This window comes from Bufo gargarizans, chromosome 1 (assembly GCF_014858855.1).
Source record: "Bufo gargarizans isolate SCDJY-AF-19 chromosome 1, ASM1485885v1, whole genome shotgun sequence".
NCBI classification, from domain to species: domain Eukaryota; kingdom Metazoa; phylum Chordata; class Amphibia; order Anura; family Bufonidae; genus Bufo; species Bufo gargarizans.
Window position 1 is genome coordinate 69,558,649 of NC_058080.1, and position 24,247 is coordinate 69,582,895.

At 44.8% G+C, this 24,247-nt stretch overlaps 1 protein-coding gene across 1 annotated transcript in view; it reads left to right on the top strand.

The window, feature by feature from the left end:
• Nucleotides 1–23,464, top strand: part of EVC2 (EvC ciliary complex subunit 2) — a 193,812-nt gene extending 170,348 nt beyond the window's left edge. The window contains exons 21-22 of the mRNA XM_044282668.1: nt 365–466; nt 22,869–23,464. Coding sequence (XP_044138603.1) covers nt 365–466; nt 22,869–23,118 — 352 coding nt within the window. The 3' untranslated portion in view covers nt 23,119–23,464. The remainder of the gene's footprint in view (nt 1–364; nt 467–22,868) is intronic.
• Nucleotides 23,465–24,247: the final 783 nt, after the last annotated feature.

Sequence of the window (24,247 nt, forward strand, 5' to 3'; positions counted from 1 at the left end):
CAATTGTAGAAAGGTGATAAAACGGTAAAAAAAAAAACACACATTATGTATGGTATTACCCTAATTGTACTGATCCAGCAATAATTACATTATTTATCCCACATGGTAAGGAGAAAGCCCCCACGGATTTGATATTTGAAACACATATTGCCTTCCTACACCGTGCCTGCAACATGCCTAACATTAGGAGTGCGGCAGAGCTTTCCGCTGCTCATCTCCTGCACACAGCAGGGGTGAATACATCTTTGTCTCCTCTATTAATAAATCTAGGGTGCAGTGTAAAAGGATTAGGGGTTTATCTGAAGGACAGATCTTAAAGACTAATACAAGCAGCATTCCTTCTCATTTGTATTCTGTACTCCAGGAAGCAGCAGGAGCTGTGGACGGCCCTTGAGAAGAGGATCCGGGAGGGTCTGGTGAACACTGACGAAGACAAAAGTCCATTATCTGCAAGAAAGAAACGAAGGTGGGTAACAAAGCAGTGGGCTTTCTTCCGCAGCTCTCTCCCTATTGCAACTCAGAGGACATGTCCTGTCTGCTGCAGCCAGTGGCGTCTCTAGCTTTCAATTTTTTTTTGGGGGGGGGGCACACTGGGGGCCAGGACAAAAGTAGGGGGGGCAGCTATAACAATGATACATTTACACAAGTACGCTTAGAAATGCTGCAATACTTTACCCAATACCAAAAAGCACAACAGGGAAGAAAAGTCCTGCTGTCTGTGGTTTAAAAAAAATATATAAAAATCACTCAGATTTCGACATGTCCTAGTTGCCTGTGGATGACACTTTTATAGGGAGGGGGATCTGTGGATGACACTTTTATAGGAAGGGGGATCTGTGGATGACACTGCTATGGGGGGGATCTGTGGATGCCACATACCGTATATAGCATCTTATGCTATATGTGTCATCCACAGATCCACCCCATGACAGTGTCATCCCCATTTCCCCCTCCATAACAGTGTCATCCACAAATATCCCTCCCTATAACAGTGTCAGCCACAGATCTCCCTCCCTATAACAGTGTCATCAGCAGATCTCCCTCCCTATAACAGTGTCAGCCACAGATCCTCCTCCCTAGAACAGTGTCAGCCACAGATCCTCCTCCCTATAACAGTGTCATCCACAGATCTTCCTCCCTAGAACAGTGTCATCCACAGATCTCCCTCCCTATAACAGTGTCATCCACAGATGACAACTTTAACTTTAAATCAGGATTCAGCGGCCGCTCATCTCTACTAGTACCTTAACCTTACACCACTCGGCTAGCTTCGGTAACAGGGCCAGGCTACAGCCTACAGGTACTGCCTGTTAGTTGTTACCGAGTGAGTGCTGATTTCTGCAGGTCAGAGGATGCGGATTACAGTTTAGAAGAAATGTACACTCCTGTGAGCGGTCCAGACCAGTGGCGGATCCAGAGCCTGGTCTCGGAGGGGCACTTCCAGATTATTTTCTGTCCACCGCCACAAAACAAGGGTGCTTATAGAACAGATTACACAGTGTAGCGGTATACTGCACTAGGCCAGCAGCCTATCAGAGGAAGGGGAAGGGACACGCCTCTCCCTCCCCTGCACCGCCGCAGCACAGGCAGATTACTATGGAGATGAGCGCAATGGAAGCGCTCATCTCCCTGTGCCCGACTGCGGCGGCTCACTTGGGGGGGCATTATAGTTGAGGGGGGTACATGGGGGGCACAGCATGATGTAGGGGGGGGGGCCGTGGCCCCCTCTGGCCCCCCCTGGCGACGCCACTGGCTGCAGCTCTATCACATCTCAGAGAACATGTCCTGTCTGCTGCAGCTCTATCACATCTCAGAGGACATGTCCTGTCTGCTGCAGCTCTATCACATCTCAGAGGACATGTCCTGTCTGCTGCAGCTCTATCACATCTCAGAGGACATGTCCTGTCTGCTGCAGCTCTATCACATCTCAGAGGACATGTCCTGTCTGCTGCAGCTCTATCACATCTCAGAGGACATGTCCTGTCTGCTGCAGCTCTATCACATCTCAGAGGACATGTCCTGTCTGCTGCAGCTCTATCACATCTCAGAGGACATGTCCTGTCTGCTGCAGCTCTATCACATCTCAGAGGACATGTCCTGTCTGCTGCAGCTCTATCACATCTCAGAGGACATGTCCTGTCTGCTGCAGCTCTATCACATCTCAGAGGACATGTCCTGTCTGCTGCAGCTCTATCACATCTCAGAGGACATGTCCTGTCTGCTGCAGCTCTCTCACTATCACATCTCAGGGGGTCTCCATATCATGGCTCAGGGGAGGTCTCCTTTATGCTGTAGCTCTTTCCCTGTAACTGCCACAGCCTCTAACAGAAGATATGCCTTATGGCAGTTGAAGATTTAAACTGAGCATGTGCGACCGCCTCAGTGAGGTGGACAGAGAAGTAAGGAAAAGAACAAAAAGCACAGATACATTTTATTGAACAGAACAGCTCAGCGGGCTATACTAATATCCCCACTTGCTACCCACTGCCACACACAATCACCAATGGTAGAGCATGCCCGACAATGACTGGCCACATCGTGGAAGTTGATGGCTTGTACACAGAAGCGAACCATTGCACAAGGGTATATTCACACAGGGTGTAAAATGCAGATTTGCAGTGGATTACACCCTTTGCGTAGCACAGGTTTGGCAGGATCGGGACCACACTGAGGATATAGGGCAAGGGTGCAGATCACAGTATGTTATGGAGGAAAATCTTACAACTTGCCCATCTACTATGTGTGCCCAAAACAATCTGGCATGGAGATGCATACCAGCAACCGGCCATGTAGCTGTTATGGGCTTGATTAAAGGGGTTGTCTCACTTCTGAGAAAATGCAGGATTACACTGTGCCCTGTCAAATGAATGGATGACCATGTAATTCAAGCCTGCCCCAGGTCCTCCGAAGTAGGAGCCACTCTATGTTATCTATTGGAGGGAGGACCTCCGACCATACCCTTTATGTGCTGTATACTGTATAGATAGGTATGGGTAACATCAAAAACTCTTTAAAGGGATTAACATGGAAAATCTAATGATGACTTATCTTAAGGATAGGTCCTTATTATCAAATTGGCGGGGGGTCAAAGTCCCAGCATTCCTGCTTATCAGCCCTTTCAGGTTTCCAATGCGCTCACTGGAGCTCCGGTGAACGATGCAGGGTCCCGGTAGCTTTCCAATCACAGCGCCGTACATCGTATAGTGGTAGTGCTTGGTATTGCAGCTCAGCCGCATTGACTTGAATGAGGATGAACTGCAAGAGATAAATAGGCTACTTTCACACTGGCGTTTTGGGTTTCCGTTTGTGAGATCCGTTCAGGGCTCTCACAAGCGGTCCAAAATGGATCAGTTTTGCCCTAATGCATTCTGAATGGAAAAAAAGGATCCGCTCAGAATGCATCAGTTTGCCTCCGTTCTGTCTCCGTTCATCTTTGGAGGCGGACATCACAACGTTGCTTGCAGCGTTTTGGTGTCCGTCTGACGAAACTGAGCCAAACGGATCCATCCTGACTTACAATGTAAGTCAATGGGGACGGATCCATTTTCACTGACACAATAGACACAATGTGACACAATAGAAAATAGATCCATCCTCCATTGACATTCAATGGTGTTCAAGACGTATCTGTCTTGGCCATGTTAAAGATAATACTTCCTAAACTTCCTGGCTGCTGGCAGTGAAGGAGGAGAGAACATGTCTTGCCATCTTCCTGCCCTCCCTGCTGTCAGAAAACCGGCTGCTGGAGAGAAGGACTCCTCTGCGGTGCTGGGCCGATTTCTCAGGTGTGTGGCAGTAGTTACCTGTAGGAGACTGTAAGGGGAAAATAGGGGATTTGTTTATAGCAGACACAGATCTATGAATGTGTGCTGCTCTCTGCAGAATTCAGAGTGGCATTGGGGGGACTCTTCCCTAGGTACCCCCAATGCCTCTGCTTTAGCTGCACCCATCTCTAGATGCCCACCAATGTCCCCACTCTAAATGCACCCCTAATACTGCATCTTTTCCAGTTGCCCCCAATACCTCTGCTCCAGGATCACCACTATTACCCTGCCTCAGGCGACCCTAATGTCTCTGCTTTAGGTGCCCCCCCATTCGTGCCCCAGCTCCAGATGCCCCACTCTAAATACACCACTAATATTGCCTCTTCTCCAGTTCCCCCTGCCCCAGGATCCTCACTATTGCCCTGCCTCAGGTGACCCAAATGTCTCTGCTTCAGTTATGACCCTCCGGTTGTGCCCTTTGCTCACGTTGCTCCTCTAGCATCTTTGCTTTTGCTTTGTTAAAGGTTATGACCTGCAAAGGGGGTTAGACTTATGCCTGAAAAATTCTGCACAGTGCGTCACATTCTCCAGTATTGACACTAATGGTTTACATGGCGGCAGTGATGATATTCCGTACCTACAGGTATCACTGCTGCCATGTAAAGAGATACTGGTGGTGGAGTGGTGGAGGATTTAAAGGGGTTGTGCGGGTTTTCAAGTTATCCTCTCCACACCATAGGGCATAACTATATGATTAGTGGGGTCCGATTCTGCAACCCCCTCCACCACCCCCACTGATTCCAGGAATGGGTCCTGTTCCTCCTTTTTGATGGTGTGACAGGCTACACATGCGTTGCTCCATTCATTCTCTTTGGGGAAAACTAGAATTAGCCAGCGCTGTACTTTGACATCTCCAGCGACCCCATAGACTAGAGAATGGATGGAGGGGCAGGGCATATGCTCGACGTGCCACTCAATCAAGAAGGGGGATCAGTGGGGGCTCCAGCGTACAGACCCCCACGGATCACTTAGTTATCCCCGATCCTGTGGATAGAGGATAACTAGAAAAGTGGACACAGACCCTTTAATAGGCAAGCATTTCTGTTTTAGTTTGACACATATTTTGGGCCAGATTTTTTATATTTATTTTACTTATTTATTTATTTTTACACCCAAAGAAAACCTTTAAAGAGAGGGAATGTGAAAAGGTCCAACAGCTATGACACGACAGGTGATAAGTGCCTGATTGATGGGGGTCTGACTGCTGGGACCCCCGTGATCAAGAGAACGTGGTCTTAAGACCCTTGTGTACATAGATTGATGGTAATGTAATTAAATGTCTCAGGACCCCTTTTTTCATGATCAGTGGGTGTTCCAGCAGTCAGACCCCAGCAATCTGATATTTATCACCTAACCTGTAGATAGGCGATAGGTCATTATGGTAGGACAACCCTTTTAATTATACTGTAGATGATGTGCAATCTGAGGAGGTTACGATTTGGTAAATTTCAGTCCAGACATTTATGCTTAAAGGGCTTCTGTCACCCCACTAAAGTGATTTTTTTTTTTTGGGCTAGTGAAATTAGTTATATTGCGATATATGACAATATAATTGTGTTACTTACTTTGATCCAGCAGTTTCTGCAAAAAACTAAGTTTTATAATATGTAAATTCGGTCTCTACCAGCAAGTAGGGCGGCTACTTGCTGGTAGCTGCTGCAGAAATCCGCCCCCTCGTCGTGTTGATTGACAGGGCCAGCCGGGATCTCCTCCTCCGGCCAGCCCTGTCGGCATTTCAAAAATCGCGCGCCTGTGTTGATTCGGCGCAGGCGCTCTGAGATGAGGAGGCTCAGCACTCCCTCAGTGCACCTGCGCCGATGACGTCTTCTATTTCGGTGATGTCATCGGCGCAGGCGCACTGAGGGAGTTCTGAGGAGACGAGCCTCCTCATCTCAGAGCGCCTGCGCCGAATCAACACAGGCGCGCGATTTTTGAAATGCCGACAGGGCTGGCCGGAGGAGGAGATCCCGGCTGGCCCTGTCAATCAACACGACGAGGGGGCGGATTTCTGCAGCAGCTACCAGCAAGTAGCCGCCCTACTTGCTGGTAGAGACCGAATTTACATATTATAAAACTTTGTTTTTTGCAGAAACTGCTGGATCAAAGTAAGTACCACAATTATATTGTCATATATCGCAATATAACTAATTTCACTAGCCCAAAAAAAAAATATCACTTTAGTGGGGTGACAGAAGCCCTTTAAAGGGGTTTGTCTCACTTCAGTAAAAAGGCATTTATCATGCAGTTAATACAAGGCACTTACTAATATATCGTTATTATCCATATTGCCTCCTTTCCATCACAATATACACAGCATGCATCCGTGGTTATTACCACTGTGTAATACAGCAGTGGCAGTGCTTACACACTATAGGGAAAGGCTGGAAGTGCACATAGGCCAACACCTTTACCTATGGTGTGCAAGCACGGCCACCGCTGCTGGATTACACGGTGGTAATAACCACAGATATGTGCTGTGTATAATGTGATGGAAAGGAGGCAATATGGACAATCGCAATACATTGTAGTGAGTGCCTTGTATTAAAGGGTTTCTGTCACCAGAATTAACCCTAATGTCAGCTAAACCTAACTAGTCTATTCCTACTTTTATCTACTCCAGAAATATAACGTTTAGAAAATGCTAATTAGCCTCTAGGAGAGGGGGGGGGGGGCGTTGTTCCTGCTCCTAGAGGCTCCATTCTCCCACCTCTGGCCACGCCCTGCTACACTAGATTGACAGTGCTACACGTAATAGGGCTAGGCATAAATGTATTGGTGTGGGCATTGGTTGTTTCCTATGTGTGATTGGTGTGCGCTATATATGTTCTGTGTATCAGTGGTGTATGTGCAGTATGTGACATATGCATCAGTGACAGGTGACCAAGGCCGGTTTTAGACAAAATGTGGCCCTGGGCAAAATCAAAAGTGGGGCCCCAAATCTTGTAATAATGTGTTAAAAACACAGTCTGACACCTGACACCCCCCGCCGATCAGCTGTTTGAGCAGACGGTGCAAGCTGTTCACTACTGCTGTCCCATAGACATGCAGCGGTGAGCAGGAAGAGAGAAGGGAGACGGCACGTGCGCACAGCACACGCCGTCTCCTCAAACAGCTGATCGGCATGGGGAGCCGGGTGCCCCTACAGTACCCTAGTAGTAATAATAAAATCTTAATGTTCCCCTGTAGTGCCCCCCACTAGTTCCAATATATAATGCTCCCCCCATAGTGCCAGTATATATATATGTATGCAGCCCCTTTTTGGTCTGGTAAAAAACAGGCTCGTGAATGTGCAGTACGCAGCCCTGCAGGGTATTGCGATGGTGAGGTCACGGTTACTTAGGCAAACGAGGGTTGCTCTGGGTTACTCACAATTTCTTGAAAGACCCTGGGCAGGCGTACAGCAGTGATGGAGAGGCTGGCACAGGGGACCTCTGGGGTACTCTCTGTGTATAGGGACCAGGCCTGATGGTAGATGAGGTGCCCTGGATGTTGCAGGTGTTTAATGTGCCGGTGGCAAGATCCCTTTAAGATTCGTGACGCCAGTGCCGGTAACGGTGGCACACCGATTGATGATAGGAATAATTAAGGAACACGATGTTGTAGTGAACCAAAACTTCCTTTTACATAAGCCAGGTTTTACAAATGGCAGGTACAATGTTCTTGCAAGATACTCAGAGGGTTAAAACACTTACAGATCAGGCTGCACCTTTTCTCAGAAATCCTGTGCACTATTCCTCAGAACTCCTGTCTGTCTTAATCCCAAGGCCCGTATGCCCTAATGCTGGCTTTATCCTTGGTCACCAAAACTTCCTCAGGTATATATATATCCTTGCATTAAGTAGATACTCTGCCCTTCAGCTCTCAGGTTGGCTGGTTACACTTCTGCTCTGCTCTGCACTTTGGTTGTGGGAACTGCAGGTTTCTCAGGAGGTAACTTCTTCCCCTGGTGGCAACTAGAAGCCTGGGCTGTCTAGCTGCATGTCAGGAGGTGGCCTTCAGCTCCTCTCTGCTGAAGTGCTCACTCTCTTCTGGCTCTACACAGACTCCTGACTACACAGACTCCCCTTTCCCTGCACAGGACCTGACTATATATATTAGGGGTTCCCTAGCACCCTCTACTGTCTAGGAGGAGGAACTACACCCCAATAGGCCTGATACACAGATAAACAGGGAGAATACACATAAATAACATAGCAATATACATTTAAATGGACTGTAAAATACAATTTCACTGTTCCTCAGGAGGTGGAGAACAACGTGGCCCAATTAACCCTTATGTAGTGCCCACATTTACCTAATGGGACACTACATATGGAAACTGAACAAACTCAATCATAGTCGGCGGGGTCTGTTCAGCTTCTTCCCTGTCAGTTAGGCCAGGTTCACATGATATTTTTGCTATATATTAATTGTACACACAAAAAACGTATATACATTAACAGACTCCATACTGTGGCATCTGTCACCATAGAATTCCATTGTAAAAAAAAAAAGATACGTTAGCATACATGTTTTTTGCTGGACTTTACAGGATGCAAAAACATGGTACACTACACTTTTTTATCCTGCCGAGTCCTCAAAAAAAGTATTTTTCATTTATTTTTACTATGAAACTCCATGGTGATGGATGTCACAGTATGGCATCTGTTGTGTATGTTGATCGTATTACAAAAACCCACCCTTACGTGCCTGATCCAGCACTTCCGTTATTTTTGTTGTTCTGCTCCATTAGATGAGCAGAGCAACAGAAATAAATAGTGGTGGTGTGAACGGGGCCTAAGAGGTGGGGATTTATGCAGGGGACCATTACTGGTCTAAATAGCATCAAGCTATTATAGCAAAGTTATAAAGTCCAGTCCAATATGGCGGATCTTCCCTGTACTTTACCACTCGGCTATAATAGCCTGTCTGCATTCACTACATACTGCACCACATACATGTGTGTGATGTATACATGTGTGTGATGTATACATGTGTGTGATGTATACATGTGTGTGATGTATACATGTGTGTCATGTATGTAAGGAAGCGTGTGCTGTATACATGTGTGTGATGTATGTAGTGCAGCGTGTGATGTATACATGTGTGTGATGTATGTAGGGAAGCGTGTGATGTATACATATGTGTGATGTATGTAGGCCAGCGTGTGATGTATACATGTGTGTGATGTATGTAGTGCATCGTGTGATGTATACATGTGTGATGTATGTATTGCAGCGTGTGATGTATACATGTGTGTGATGTATGTATTGCAGCGTGTGATGTATACATGTGTGTGATGTATGTAGTGCAGCGTGTGATGTGTACATGTGTGTGATGTATGTAGGGAAGCGTGTGATGTATACATGTGTGTGATGTATGTAGTGCAGCGTGTGATGTATACATATGTGTGATGTATGTAGGCCAGCGTGTGATGTATACATGTGTGTGATGTATGTAGTGCAGTGTGTGATGTGTACATGTGTGTGATGTACTGTATGTAGGGCAGCGTGTGATGTATACATGTGTGTGATGTATGTAGTGCATTGTGTGATGTATACATGTGTGTGTATGTAGTGCAGCGTGTGATGTATACATGTGTGTGATGTATGTAGTGCAGCGTGTGATGTATACATGTGTGTGATGTATGTAGTGCAGCGTGTGATGTATACATGTGTGTGATGTATGTAGTGCAGCGTGTGATGTATACATGTGTGTGATGTATGTAGTGCAGCGTGTGATGTGTGTGATGTATGTAGTGCATCGTGTTGTGTACATGTGTGTGATGTATGTAGTGCAGCGTGTGATGTGTACATGTGTGTGATGTATGTAGTGCAGCGTGTGATGTGTACATGTGTGTGATGTATGTAGTGCAGCGTGTGATGTGTGTGATGTATGTAGTGCATCGTGTTGTGTACATGTGTGTGATGTATGTAGTGCAGCGTGTGATGTGTACATGTGTGTGATGTATGTAGTGCATCGTGTGATGTGTACATATGTGTGATGTATGTAGTGCAGCGTGTGATGTATAAATGTGTGTGATGTATGTAGTGCAGCGTGTGATGTGTACATGTGTGTGATGTATGTAGTGCAGCGTGTGATGTGTACATGTGTGTGATGTATGTAGTGCAGCGTGTGATATGTACATGTGTGTGATGTATGTAGTGCAGCGTGTGATGTGTACATGTGTGTGATGTATGTAGTGCAGCGTGTGATGTATGTAGTGCAGCGTGTGATGTGTACATGTGTGTGATGTATGTAGGCCAGCGTGTGATGTGTACATGTGTGTGATGTATGTAGTGCAGCGTGTGATGTGTACATGTGTGTGATGTATGTAGTGCAGCGTGTGATGTATACATGTGTGTGATGTATGTAGTGCAGCGTGTGATGTGTACATGTGTGTGATGTATGTAGTGCAGCGTGTGATGTGTACATGTGTGTGATGTATGTAGTGCAGCGTGTGATATGTACATGTGTGTGATGTATGTAGTGCAGCGTGTGATGTGTACATGTGTGTGATGTATGTAGTGCAGCGTGTGATGTGTACATGTGTGTGATGTATGTAGGCCAGCGTGTGATGTGTACATGTGTGTGATGTATGTAGTGCAGCGTGTGATGTGTACATGTGTGTGATGTATGTAGTGCAGCGTGTGATGTGTACATGTGTGTGATGTATGTAGTGCAGCGTGTGATGTGTACATGTGTGTGATGTATGTAGTGCAGCGTGTGATGTATACATGTGTGTGATGTATGTAGTGCAGCGTGTGATGTGTACATGTGTGTGATGTATGTAGTGCAGCGTGTGATGTATACATGTGTGTGATGTATGTAGTGCAGCGTGTGATGTATACATGTGTGTGTATGTAGTGCAGCGTGTGATGTATACAAGTGTGTGATGTATGTAGTGCAGCGTGTGATGTGTACATGTGTGTGATGTATGTAGTGCAGCGTGTGATGTATACATGTGTGTGATGTATGTAGTGCAGCGTGTGATGATCACACACTGCACTACATACGTCACACACACCGTTATGTTACACGCTGCTGTCACCTTGTTCTGCGTCCATCTTTATGTCCGGGCCCAGTCTTTAGCTCAGGGGTGCACAACGTTTCCTGGTTGGGGGCCACATTGCCAGACTGAACCAATGACGAGGGCCGAAATAAAAATTTAAAAATTTAAAGGCTTATTAACAACTGAAATATTGTACTTATGGCATATTGAACACACATTATATACCATTAATGTCTAGTTACACTTCCAGGACTCCCATCTAATGGGAGAAATACATGAAAAATACATGTGAGCAGCCACCAGACATAGGCATACATGTCTGTTACCAGATGGTTGGGGGCCGCACAGAATGGTATCAAGGGCCGCATGTGGCCCCCGGGCCGCAGGTTGTGCACCCCTGCTTTAGCTCCACCGCTGCCAGGGTCCATGTGCAGAGCGCCCGCCACTCCATATTCAAACATCCCCCGGGAGCCAGCACCTCCTCCTTCCAGCGCCCGCCGGCTTCTCCTGATGCAGGACCTCTATCGCTCCTGCGCCCGCCCAAACTAACCAATAGCAAAGCTCCTTGCCGTCCTGAGCTTTGCTATTGGTTACTGCGGGCATCGCTGCGCTGCCTGTACCGGTCACAGCGCACCATATGCTGATGAAAAGCAGGGAAAAGTCTAATGTGCATTAGTACGCCTTAGGCTTTTTCCAGGGAGTAAAATGGGCTGAACAGGCGTCTATGACGCTTGTACAGGCGGAATTGCGACCTCTGTCCCCCGTAGTGTCAGTATGTATATAATGCTCCTCCATTCCTCCCCAGTAGTGCCAGGTATATATAATGATCTCCATCCCCCCTTTCCTGGTGCCCCCAGCTGTGTAGACATTTAGGATAAAAAATAAATAAACACCTCCCTCCCGTCCCCCCGCACTGTCTGCGATGCAGACCAGTGTTATCTGTGGCTTGTGTTGCTGCGTCCTGATGCATGCGGTCCCAATGACATCACCACTCCTGCTTCAGGTCTCACGTGATGACGTCATCATGCAATACCCAGAGCAGGAAGTTGCAGTGATGTCATTGCGGCTTCTTGCTCTGTTCTAATGCCTCACAGGCTTGAGGCCTAGCGGCCTGAGGCTTGTGAAGTTGGACGGCCATGAATGCGCCCCCCTTTATGGGGCGAAGTGGTGCCATAGGCAGATGACTACCCTCCCCTATCCATCGTCCTGGCCCTTTCAGACGAGCGAGTTTTCCGTGCTGACCTCACTATCATGTGACCAGAACAGGAGGCGGAGCTATGCAGTGCAGTAAAGTAATGAAGAAGAAGACCAGTGATGCATGGGAGGAAGTGAAGGATTCAATGTAACTGCCAGGGAAGTGCTGGGAGTTGTAGTCCTCTCCGCTTTTACCTCCTGTTATGTAATATCAGAGGACATTACAAGATGAGGTATGAGGAGAGGACTAAAACTCCCAGCATGTCCAGCTTGTTATGTAATATGCATGTCATGGCATCTTAAAGGTAGTCTGTCATCAAAAAATTCTGTGATAAACCCCTCCCAATGCCTTGTAGGGCTAGCTCTGCTGAATGTAATCATACCTTTCACTTAGTGATCTGTTGCTTCATTCAGGAGAAAAATCACTTTTAATCCATATGCAAATGAGCAGTTAAGTGCAGTGAAGGTGGAGCTAAGCTGCTCTGTGCACCCTTGCCCTTCCTGCTCCCTCTGCCTGCCCCCTCCTTGATTGAGATGACTATTCAGGAACCTGTCGTTGTCCAATCAAGAAGGAGAGGGAGGGTTGGCAGAGGAGCTTAGTCCCACCTTCAGTGCACTTAATTGCTCATTTACATATGGATTAAAAGTACCTTTTTTCCAGAATGAAGCAACATATCACAAAGTGAACGGTATCCTTACATTCAGCTGAGCTAGCCCTTCAGGGCGCTGTGCCTGGTTTATCTGGTGACAGACTCCCTTTAATTACTCAGTCTTCTCCTGTGGTTAGACACATATATACTGTTTCCATTTATAAGAATCCTATTTAGCTAAAAAAAAAAAAGGTTTCTGGGTGAAAATTGGAGTACCTGGAATAAGACGGTGTTTGATCCCAACCCATGGCCTCCTTGCTGTCCAGCTGATGGTAGTAATTCATAGTGGTGTATAGTGCCAATGCTGTAATTAGACGTTTCTAGGGTAATGCATATTAATGAGGCTGGCATTGTCCAGGCTTCTGACGTGCTCTCTGCCTGCAGTGTTTCATTATTAGAATAACGTTTTTTTTTAATTTTTAGAAGCAGTGTACGTCAGTGGACAGCAGGTTATTAGTGATCCCATCAGATAGCCAACATCAATACTAATTATACTCAGCAATGAATCAACTCCATATTCAATTTGTTTTTCATTTCCGCACCAGATTTTTTAAATAGCATATGGCTGGATGACTGGTACAGGTTTTAAAAGTGTTATCCCATGATTAAAGGGGTTTTCCGAGAGTATATCTGATCGGGAATCTGACTCCCGACACCCCAGGCCACTGACATCATGTTCATTGGTCACATGGCCTATGTGCAGCTTAGTCTCATTCAACTGAATGAGCCAGGGCTGCAATACCAAGAACAGCCACTATAGAATGCAAGGCGCTGTGCTTGGTAAGGTGTGAGGAGGCCACAGTGCTCACTGGAGTGCAACAGCTGATCACCAGGGGTTCCAGGAGTCCGACCACTGATCAAATATTGATGACCTATCCTGAGGATAGGTCATCAGTATTCTACTCCCAGAAAACTCTTTTAATGTACAAAATTAAACCAGACATCATATAGTACATAACATTGTCTTTCTAACAAAGCTAGAACCAGCCCTGCACCTCACATGGATCCAGAGATCTCCACCTTCATTGCTCTGCTTGATTTATTTTAGGCTAGCAGCTGAGTGGGTGCGTCCTTGCTCAGTTCCTAGGGGTGTGCCCTTTCTGCTGCAGTGCTCTGCCTATCACAGCTCATGGGCCATGTCCGTTCTCAGGGTGCATGTCCTTTCTTCTGCAACTCTTTCCCTTATCACAGCTCAGGGGCCATGTCTTTTCTGCGGAGGCTCTTTGCCTATCACAGCTCAGGGGGCACGTCCTTTCTCAGAGGTGTGTCCTTTCTGCTGCAGCTCTCTCCTTGCAACTGTCACAGCTTCTAACAGTAGATATGTCTGGTGGCAGTTCAAGGATGTAGGTGAGCATGTGCGACCACCTCTTCGATGTTACTGAGGTGGACAGAGAAATAGGGGAAGAAAAAAAAAAACAGCAGCTGGAACTATACAGATACATGTTATTGAATAACTCAGTGGCTATACTACATTTTTAATTACATGCAATTACAAAATTAATCAGATTCAGAATATTTTTGTGGGACAACCCTTTTAAGGATTGTTCTGTGTGCCTCTCAAGCTCACATAATACGATGCCATAAAACTTGACTAGCAAAATGTTTTAACGATTTGCTAGTTTACCTTGCCAAATTACCAGTTCGCGTAATGCTGATTATCCTCTTACATTTGCTGACGCTCAAACGTGGCAAATTCTATTGACCAATGAATCCTAATGGTCAGGGAATCGATCCCTGAACTGGGAAGATTCAAATTGCCAGGGGTTCCCCATACACTTGGCCAACATTAGTCTAATTGTGAGAGAAATGCATCTAGCTGTGCAACTTAAAATGGGAATAAATAGGCTGAAAAAGACATGGGAAAGTCCAGTTCCTTCACAGTTATGATTGTACCGAGAAGGACCACCATTGTGCAAACGTTTTTTTTTTTTTCAACTCCGCTACGCTTTAAGTTTGCTTGTGAAGAATGGCAAAGATGCCGCCATAATATGGATGTTAATATACAGCTGTTTTATTATCACCTGAAACAAGCCTTAGTCGGCACAGTAATTCATTTTCTGTGGCAGCAGTTTATACTCCAAAGTGGACTTTCTGTCATCAGGGTTTATTCACACAGTGCAGTTTAGGTGCAGCTCTAATGCAATGGCAATTGTGGGTTCATTTTCAGCACAATTTTCACCCCAGGGACTCATTCACATGTAATACGAATTGCATTTTGCTGCAGATCCATTATGCCTGCAGCCTATAAGTGGCCAGAAAGTTGCAGCCATAGTGAGATATTACAATGTCTATGCAGAGCTGTCTTTAAATCTAGAATTGGGACTCTAGTTACTCATCCTAGCAAGTCCGTCACCTGGAAGAGTTTCCATCTTGTATGGATTTACTACAATGCTAGGTTAATAAGCTTCCTGTTGAAATTGTCTCTAGTGTATGTCTATATACAGTGGATATATAAAGTCTACACACCCCTGTTAAAATGTCAGGTTTCTGTGCTGTAAAAAAATGAGACAAAGATAAATCATTTCAGAACTTTTTCCACCGTTAATGTGACCTATAAACTGTACCACTCAATTGAAAAACAAAGAGAAATCTTTTAGGTGAATGGAAGAAAAAATATAAAAATAAAATAATGCGGTTGCATAAGTGTGCACACCCTTAAACAAATACTTTGTTCAAGCACCTTTTGATTTTATTACAGCACTCAGTCTTTTTGGGTATGAGTCTATCAGCATGGCACATTTTGACTTGGCAAGCTTTGCCCACTCTTCTTTGCAAAAACACTCCAAATCTGTCAGATTGCGAGGGCATCTCCTGTGCACAGCCCTCTTCAGATCACCCCACAGATTGTCAATCAGATTCAGGTCTGGGCTTTGGCTGGGCCATTCCAAAACTTTAATCTTCTTCTGGTGAAGCCATTCCTTTGTTGATTTGGATGTATGCTTTGGGTCGTTGTCATGCTGAAAGATGAAGTTCCTCTTCATGTTCAGCTTTCTAGCAGAAGCCTGAAGGTTTTGTGCCAATATTGACCGGTATTTGGAACTGTTCATAATTCCGTCTAGCTTAACTAAGGCCCCAGTTCTAGCTGAAGCCCCTTGGCATGATGCTGCCACCACCATGCTTCCATGTGGGCATGGTGTTCTTTTGCTGATGTGCAGTGTTGTTTTTGTGCCAAAGATATCTTTTGGAATTATGGCCAAAAAGTTTCAACCTTGGTTCCATCAGACCATAACACCTTTTCCCACATGCTTTTGGGAGACTTCAGATGTGTTTTTTCAAAATGTAGCCTGGCTTGGATGTTTTTCTTCGTAAGAAAAGGCTTTCGTCTTGCCACTCTACCCCATAGCCCAAACATATGAAGAATACGGGAGATTGTTGGCACATGTACCACACAGTCAGTACTTGCCAGATATTCCTGCAGCTCCTTTAATGTTGCTGTAGACCTCTTGGAAGCCTCCCAGACCAGTTTTTGAAATGTATTACCGTTGCTCTGATCTCCGCGCTAATTACATGCTGGAGAGCAGAGCTTTGGGTTTTCTTTGTAATTTATTTGAAAGGGTCTAGTAATTACTCTGCCACTTCATCTGCGGCTGAGCTGCTGGGCTGGAAAGTCTAGTCACTCGGCCTTGTGGTGCTTCTGGTCAGGGCCGGCTCCAAGGTTCATGTGGGCCCTTGGGCGATAAAGCCTCAGTGGGCCCCTTGTGATATTTTTCACCACAACACGAGGCAATAAAAGTGCATGTATTAACCTACTTTCACACTAGCGTATTTGCTGGATCCGGCAGGGTTCAGCAAAAAAACTTCCATTACTGATAATACAACCGTCTGCATCCGTTATGAACGGATCCGGTTGTATTATCTTTAACATAGCCAAGACGGATCCATCATTAACTCCACTGAAAGTCAATGGGGGACGGATCTTGTTTTCTATTGTGTCAGATTGTGCCAGAGAAAACGGATCTGTCCCGATTGACTTGCATTGGGGGTCATGACAGATCCGTCTTGCTCCGCATCCCAGGACGGAAAGAAAACCGCTGCATGCTGCGGTTTTCTTTCCAGTCTGGGAACGCAACTGAACGAAACGGAATGCATTTTGGAGCATTGCGTTTTGTTCAGTTACGTTTCGTCCCCATTGACAATGAATAGGGACAAAATGGAGGCGTTTTTTTCAGTTATTGATCCCCTATGACGGACCTCAATACCGGAAAACTTTAATGCTAGTGTGAAAGTAGCCTTATATATGGTGCCAAATACAATAGACAGAACAGGCTACAGAGTGGATATATGTGAATCAATCCTTATGCCTGCCTCTCATCACTGATTACCACAGGACTGTACTGGTAGAGAGTATGGCAGAGAACTACAAGGCTCAGCATGTCCAGCCTGTGTCATTACTGGTTACCAAAGAACAGTACTAGGAGGGAGCATAAGAGCAGAGAGCTACAAGGCTCAGCATGTCCAGCCTGTGTCATTACTGATTACCACCGGACAGTACTGGGAAGGCGTATAAGAGCAGAGAGCTACAAGGCTCAGCATGTCCAGCCTGTGTCATTACCGATTACCAAAGAACAGTACTAGGAGGGAGCATAAGAGCAGAGAGCTACAAGGGTCAGCATGTCCAGCCTGTCATTGCTGATTATCAGAGGATAGTACTGGGAAGGCATATAAGGGCAGAGAACTACAAGGCTCAGCATGTCCAGTCTGTCATTGCTGATTATCAGAGGACAGTACTGGGAAGGCATATAAGGGCAGAGAACTACAAGGCTCAGCATGTCCAGGCTGTCACTACTGATTACCACAGGACAGTACTAGGAGGGAGCATAAGAGCAAAGAACTACAAGGCTCAGCTCAGTACTGATGAATAGTATAGCAGAGATACTATCCACTAGTACTGTTCTCTGGTAATCAATAATGACAGCCTGGACATGCTGAGCCTTGTAGTTCTCTGCCCTTATACGCCTTCCCAGTACTGTCCTCTGGTAATAAGTAATGACAGGCTAAACATGCTGAGCCTTGTAGTTCTCTGAGAACTACAAGACTCAGCATGTCCAGCCTCAGCAGCCTGTCATTATTGTTTACCAGCAATAGCATGTCAGTGCAACTAAGGCTCAGCAAAGGGAGAACTACTGTCTGTGTCTGAAACCAGTTACTCACCACTTCCTTCCCTCACTGGCCAGCTCCATGCCACACACTGCCAAGCCCCTCATGTAACTGGTCACCTGATCATAATAAAACTGCTGGTTTCTTCTGCTCCTATGCTGTCCTCTGCTGATAAGCTCCTCCCCCGCCCCTGCTATGATCCGTCCTCCTGCTCAATATGTAATCTGTCTGTACATGTGAATTACTGCTGATCCCACTGTACTCACACACAGACGCTCCACAGGCCATGAGATCCTGTGCAGTGACATCATGCGCAGACAGCACAGCAGCAGTATGTCTCTGCCCGGTAATGTTTAAAGGGACTGCGGCTGCCGCAATTTTGAAGTGAGGAAACGAGTGGACCCCGGCACTTGCCCGGGTGTGCCGGGTGCTGACGCCGGCCCTGCTTCCGGGGTAGCCATGACTATAGATCTGGAATTCTGTAATGATTAAGCGAGTGTATATATGACTGTAGATATATCACTGAAAGTGATCATACTTGCTGATTCAAGGCAAGGTTAGGCTACTTTTACATTAGCGTTAATATTTTCCGGTATTGAGATCCATCATAGGGTCTCAATACCGGAAAAAAAGGCTTACACTTTGTCCCCATTCATTGTCAATGGGGACAAAATGTAACTGAACAGAATGGAATACTCCAAAATGCATTCCGTTCCGTTCTCATACCGGAGATCAAACCTCAGCATGCTGCGGTTTGCTTTCCGTCATGGGATGCGGAGCAAAACGGACAATGCAAGTCAATGGGGACGAATCCGTTTTCTCTGACGCAATCTGACACAATAGAAAACTGATTCGTCCCCCATTGATTTTCAATGGAGTTCATGACTGATCCATCTTGTAATGTTAAAGATAATACAACCGGATCCATTCATAATGGATGCAGACGGTTGTATTATCAGTAACAGAAGCGTTTTTGCTGAACCCTGCCGGATCCAGCAAAAACACTAGTATGAAAGTAGCCTTACAATACCACCTCCCAGCAGGATTCCACGGAGGTCAAACTGGTGAAAAATGCTGATGACCATCCACTTCCTCACCCATCATTTATAAAGATACTTAGTACATGAGTTGCACATGGATATGACCACTATAAGGTGTCAGTGGCACGGTTATGTGTAGGACATTATGTTGGCGAACAGCCTGTCCTTTTTTCACGCAGAGGTACAGCACACTTGAGAGTTACTGTCACTTTACGTGGTACAATATGCTTGCTGGTTACACTCACTGTGGGATCTTCTTAAACAGTTGCAGAATAGCAATTTTAACTCTGGATATACTATAGCAGTCTCTTACCGAGGCTCAGAAGATTATGAGCAACAGCCAGATTTTGGCCGTACTGTCTGTAGGGAAGATACCCCCTATTATAACTTACAACCTAACTAGGTGTAGCAGGCACTGGTTTATGAGTGTCAGCAAAGCATGGCTGTACCCCTACCTTTGTACCTTTAGGCAATGGCTATACCCCTAATTACCAATGTTGTGGAGAGTCATCCTAGCGGCCAACATTCAAATCACATCAGCATAGGACTCTTAATTAAATGGCCCTCGCCGACTGACACCTTGTCTCCTGTAATCTGGCATCCAGAAAACCTTATTTCTGTTGCCAACTACTCTACACAATATGGTGTCCTCCATATAAGGTCCGTGAGCTAATACGTTTATGTAGTCTTTCAAAGAACATATGTACAACACTTTGTAAGATGGTGGAAAGTGTGTGTTAACTGTGGTTGTACCCTGTTATAACACTATTAGTCAGACCCATGGTTAGCACCTTCTAAGTTCACCCTACAAAATACTGACACACTATTCCCACCCAACATCGCAAGGCCAGGCTGCATGATGCAAAAATGATGAGGTATTCATTGATATTTTGGTGAAAATCTGTAAGCTCTCAAATCACTTCTAGGGTTCTCATTGTCTTCAAGGGGTTCTCTGTGAATTAAGAAAAGAAAACTAATGAAAATACTTAAATATTACTTTATTATAAATATATTGCCATATACCTGTATCTTTAATTGATTATAATGACTAGTTTTGTCTGGGGAGCAATCATCATGGTAAAGAAAATGGGCGCCATCCTATTAGTACACACAAAACCTGTCCTAATAACACAGCAGGACATGTTACTTCAGAGCGCTGAGCTGAAGAGCTGCCTCATCCTCCTCTTTGCTCTGCTTGCTCTCTGTACTTCATGTCTCCTCATGAACTCCATTCCTTCAGAGATTCAGCTGAAGATCTTATCATCTGTATTCTGGATCATAATCCCTGACAAGCAGAGCAGAGAGGAGGATGAGGCAGCTCTTGAGCTCAGTGTTCTGAAGTAATTTGTCCTGCTATGTAATTAGGACAGGTTTTGCAGCCATTTTATTTCTCCTAATGATTACTCCCCAGAGAAAATGAGCCGTTATAGCTAAAGAAAGGTATTTGGGAATATATTTTAAATAAAGTAATATTTGATTAGTGTCATTTTATTAATTCCTGGAAAACCCCTTTAAGCAATCCACCTGATCTAATAGTACCACCAATAGGCTGTTAGTTAGTTAGCACATATACAGTCATGTGAAAAAATTAGGACACCCTTTGAAAGCATGTGGTTTTTTGTAACATTTTTAATAAAAGGTTATTTCATCTCCGTTTCAACAATACAGAGAGATTAAAGTAATCCAACTAAACAAAGAAAACTGAAGAAAAGTCTTTTCAAGATCTTCTGTAAATGTCATTCTACAAAAATGCCTATTCTAACTGAGGAAAAAGATAGGACACCCTCACATGTATTCCCTCTTAAATTGGCTCAGATCTCACACAGGTATATCACACCAGGTGCACATAATTAGTAGATCGTTACTCTGCATGTTGAATGAGGCTTGCCCTATTTAAACCTCAGACATTTAGTTTGGTGTGCTCCTGACTGTTGAAGTGAGAGTGAGCACCATGGTGAGAGCAAAAGAGCTGTCAGAGGACTTCAGAAAAAGGATTGTAGCAGCCTATGAGTCTGGGAAGGGATTTAAAAAGATCTCAAAAGATTTTGAAATCAGCCATTCCACTGTCCGGAAGATAGTCTACAAGTGGAGGGCTTTCAAAACAACTGCCAACATGCCCAGGACTGGTCGCCCCAGCAAGTTCACCCCAAGAGCAGACCGCAAGATGCTAAAAGAGGTCTCCAAAAACCCTAAAGTGTCATCTCGAGAACTACAGCAGGCTCTGGCTACTGTTGATGTAGAAGTACATGCCTCTACAATCAGAAAGAGACTGTACAAGTTTAACTTGCATGGGAGGTGTGCAAGGAGGAAACCTTTGCTTTCCAAGAGAAACATCGAGGCCAGACTGACATTTGCAGGGATAAAGTTGACAAAGACCAGGACTTCTGGAATAATGTTCTTTGGACAGATGAGTCCAAAATTGAATTATTTGGACACAACAGCAGAGGACATGTTTGGCGTAAACCAAACACAGCATTCCAAGAAAAGAACCTCATACCAACTGTGAAGCATGGAGGTGGAAGTGTCATGGTTTGGGGCTGCTTTGCTGCAGCAGGACCTGGTCAGCTCACCATCATAGAATCCACGATGAATTCTACTGTGTATCAGAAGGTGCTTGAAGAACATGTGAGACCATCAGTTAGAAAATTAAAGCTGAAGCGGAACTGGACCATGCAACATGACAATGACCCAAAACATACTAGTAAATCAACCAAAGATTGGCTGAAAAAGAAGAAATGGAGAGTCCTGGAATGGCCAAGTCAAAGTCCAGATTTGAATCCCATTGAGATGCTGTGGGGTGACTTGAAAAGGGCTGTACGTGCAAGAAACCCCTCAAACATCTCACAGCTGAAAAAGTTCTGCATTGAGGAGTGGGGTAAAATTTCCTCAGACCGATGTCGAAGACTGGTAGATGGCTACAAGAACCGTCTCACTGCAGTTATTTCAGCCAAAGGAGGTAACACTCGCTATTAGGGGCAAGGGTGTCCTATCTTTTTCCTCAGTTAGAATAGGCATTTTTGTAGAATGACATTTACAGAAGATCTTGAAAAGACTTTTCTTCCGTTTTCTTTGTTTAGTCGGATTACTTTAATCTCTCTGTATTGTTGAAACGGAGATGAAATAACCTTTTATTAAAAATGTTACAAAAAACCACATGCTTTCAAAGGGTGTCCTAATTTTTTCACATGACTGTAGCTGTGTGACTGACACCTATAGAAGACTTATCTGTGTGCAATTAAAATACCAATTCAGCAGAAAATGTGTTGGCTGTACGATAGTTCTTGGTTTTTGAGAATGTTTATTGGTTTGGGATATGAGCAGTGAGTATTTTGTCTGTGTGTTTGTTTTTATTCCATAGAATGCTGGCTATTCGGTGGTTCCAGATTCCACCATGAAACATGGTCACCACGTGCTGTATCTTGGCATTCAGAATTTAGTAATATTGGCTGTTCAATATTTCTAGATACCAGTCATGACAATTTTGGGTGTATTATGACTGTGGATGCCAGCAGTGATTATGCTGAGTGTGTGATGGCTCTGGATACCTATACTGACATTGTTGGGAGTATGATTGCTCTTAATACCAGTAGTGACAATGCTGGCTGTGTAATGGCTCTGGATACCAGCAGTAACAATATTGGGTGTATTATGGCTCTGGATGCCAGTAGTCACAATTTTGACCATTTGATGGGTTTGTATAGTAGTGTGTGACAGTAGTGAGAATGTTGGCTGTATGATGGCCTAGTCTAGTGGAAACATTGGAAATTTACCATTAAGTGGCTGTTATCAGATGAATGACCAACCATGAAATACATGGACAACTTGAGTCTGCCAGTGAGAGCTGCTGCCTGTTAGTCGTTTTCCTCTCTGGCTCATAGAAGAATATGGACTGGGGTTGTCCAATCATTTGATAATGTTAAATACTTGCTGTTGCCATATTGTTGTTGAGGTCTAACATGGATCCCCAAAAAACTGCAAGGCTAAGAGGATTGTGCAGGTTCTGTAGTAGTTTCTATTGTTTGGTCATTCTGGGACTTGAATCCCTCACTCTTTTTTATTTGTTGTGTTTCAGCATCCTGAAAAAGAAGAGATTACGGCCCGTGAAGCGCGTCTCGTTTTCACACTCGGACAGTCTCTCCAGGCTCCTCCAGACTGGCCCGCGCTTTGACCAGTTTGGAAGCGCAGAAGCTTTAAACGTCTCAGATACTGGAGAAAAACTGTTTATTTTCCGAGTTCCCAGTGTTTCCCCCACTCCTCAGTCTCGGCCCAAAAAGAAGCGGAACTTTCTCAATTCCAAGAAGTCCAGCCTTGTTTCTACATAGTGTGAATAAAAGAGCAAAACATTTTATTTTATTTTTTTGCTAATATTTATAAGGTATATAAGCAATGATGGTTGATGTCTGTAAATAAATAAGTACATACAGAAAATCTGATTAAAATTGTACGCAAATGATGGAAATGCTGAGTATACTGCAGTATCTTGATTGCAGAGATGTGAATATTTTGTACTCTACAACCTGGTTTATTCAAGACACCTGTCTTAATTTGTAGTCAGTAAGGCCGGGGGAAACATGCACATTAGAGATGAGCGAATTTCCCAAAAGTTTGATTCGGCCAGTTCACCGAATTTTTCCCCAAAATTTTGTTTCGATACAAATTTATTTGTGGCGAATCGCGTTAAAAAATGGCTATTTCCTGCCTGCAGAGAGCATTTATAGTGGTGTAGAACACTGTGCCTTGCAGTAACACGCATAGGGAGTCTGCCTTGAGTCAGTATGACATGCAGATGACAGACGTTGCTCTTAGAATCACTTATTTGGGCACTCACGGGGCCAAAACTGACCAAATAACTCAAGTGTGAACTCGATGACTCAATGTTAGCGTCAAGAACAAGCGCACTCCTTTTACACCGTCCGCAGCTGATTCCTCATAGATGTCTACAGAACCTGTTCTATTAAACGCTTATACAAGTAGAGCCCCCTGACAGAGTGGAGAGGGTGTCAGCAGTAAGTTTGTGTTGACGTCACTGATAATTTTACCCTTCCTCTGATCCGTCAGAACTATAACCCCCAAAAAACTGATCCTGTCAGTGGAGCATCCGCCTTCACTCGGTCAGCAATTGGTCAGTAATCCATCAGTATTGCTAAACCCAAAAGAAACAGGAGTGGATCCAAAATATAACACGTGAATGGAATATTTGCATGTCTTCTGTGTTTTTTTACCCACTCCTGCTTTTGGCTACCAAATCATAAGCCAATTCTGATGCAAAATAGGGAACATGTCATGCAGGCCTTACAGTTGTTACTGTTCTGTCTTCATACACGTTCACACAGTGTGCAGTCTAACATTCAGCATAAACCATTCCTGTCTTCCAAATAAAAGGACTGTTCTTTGTAGTCTACTTTGTTTATTGGTCAACAGGTCGTACATGTGATTGATTGATTAGAAAAA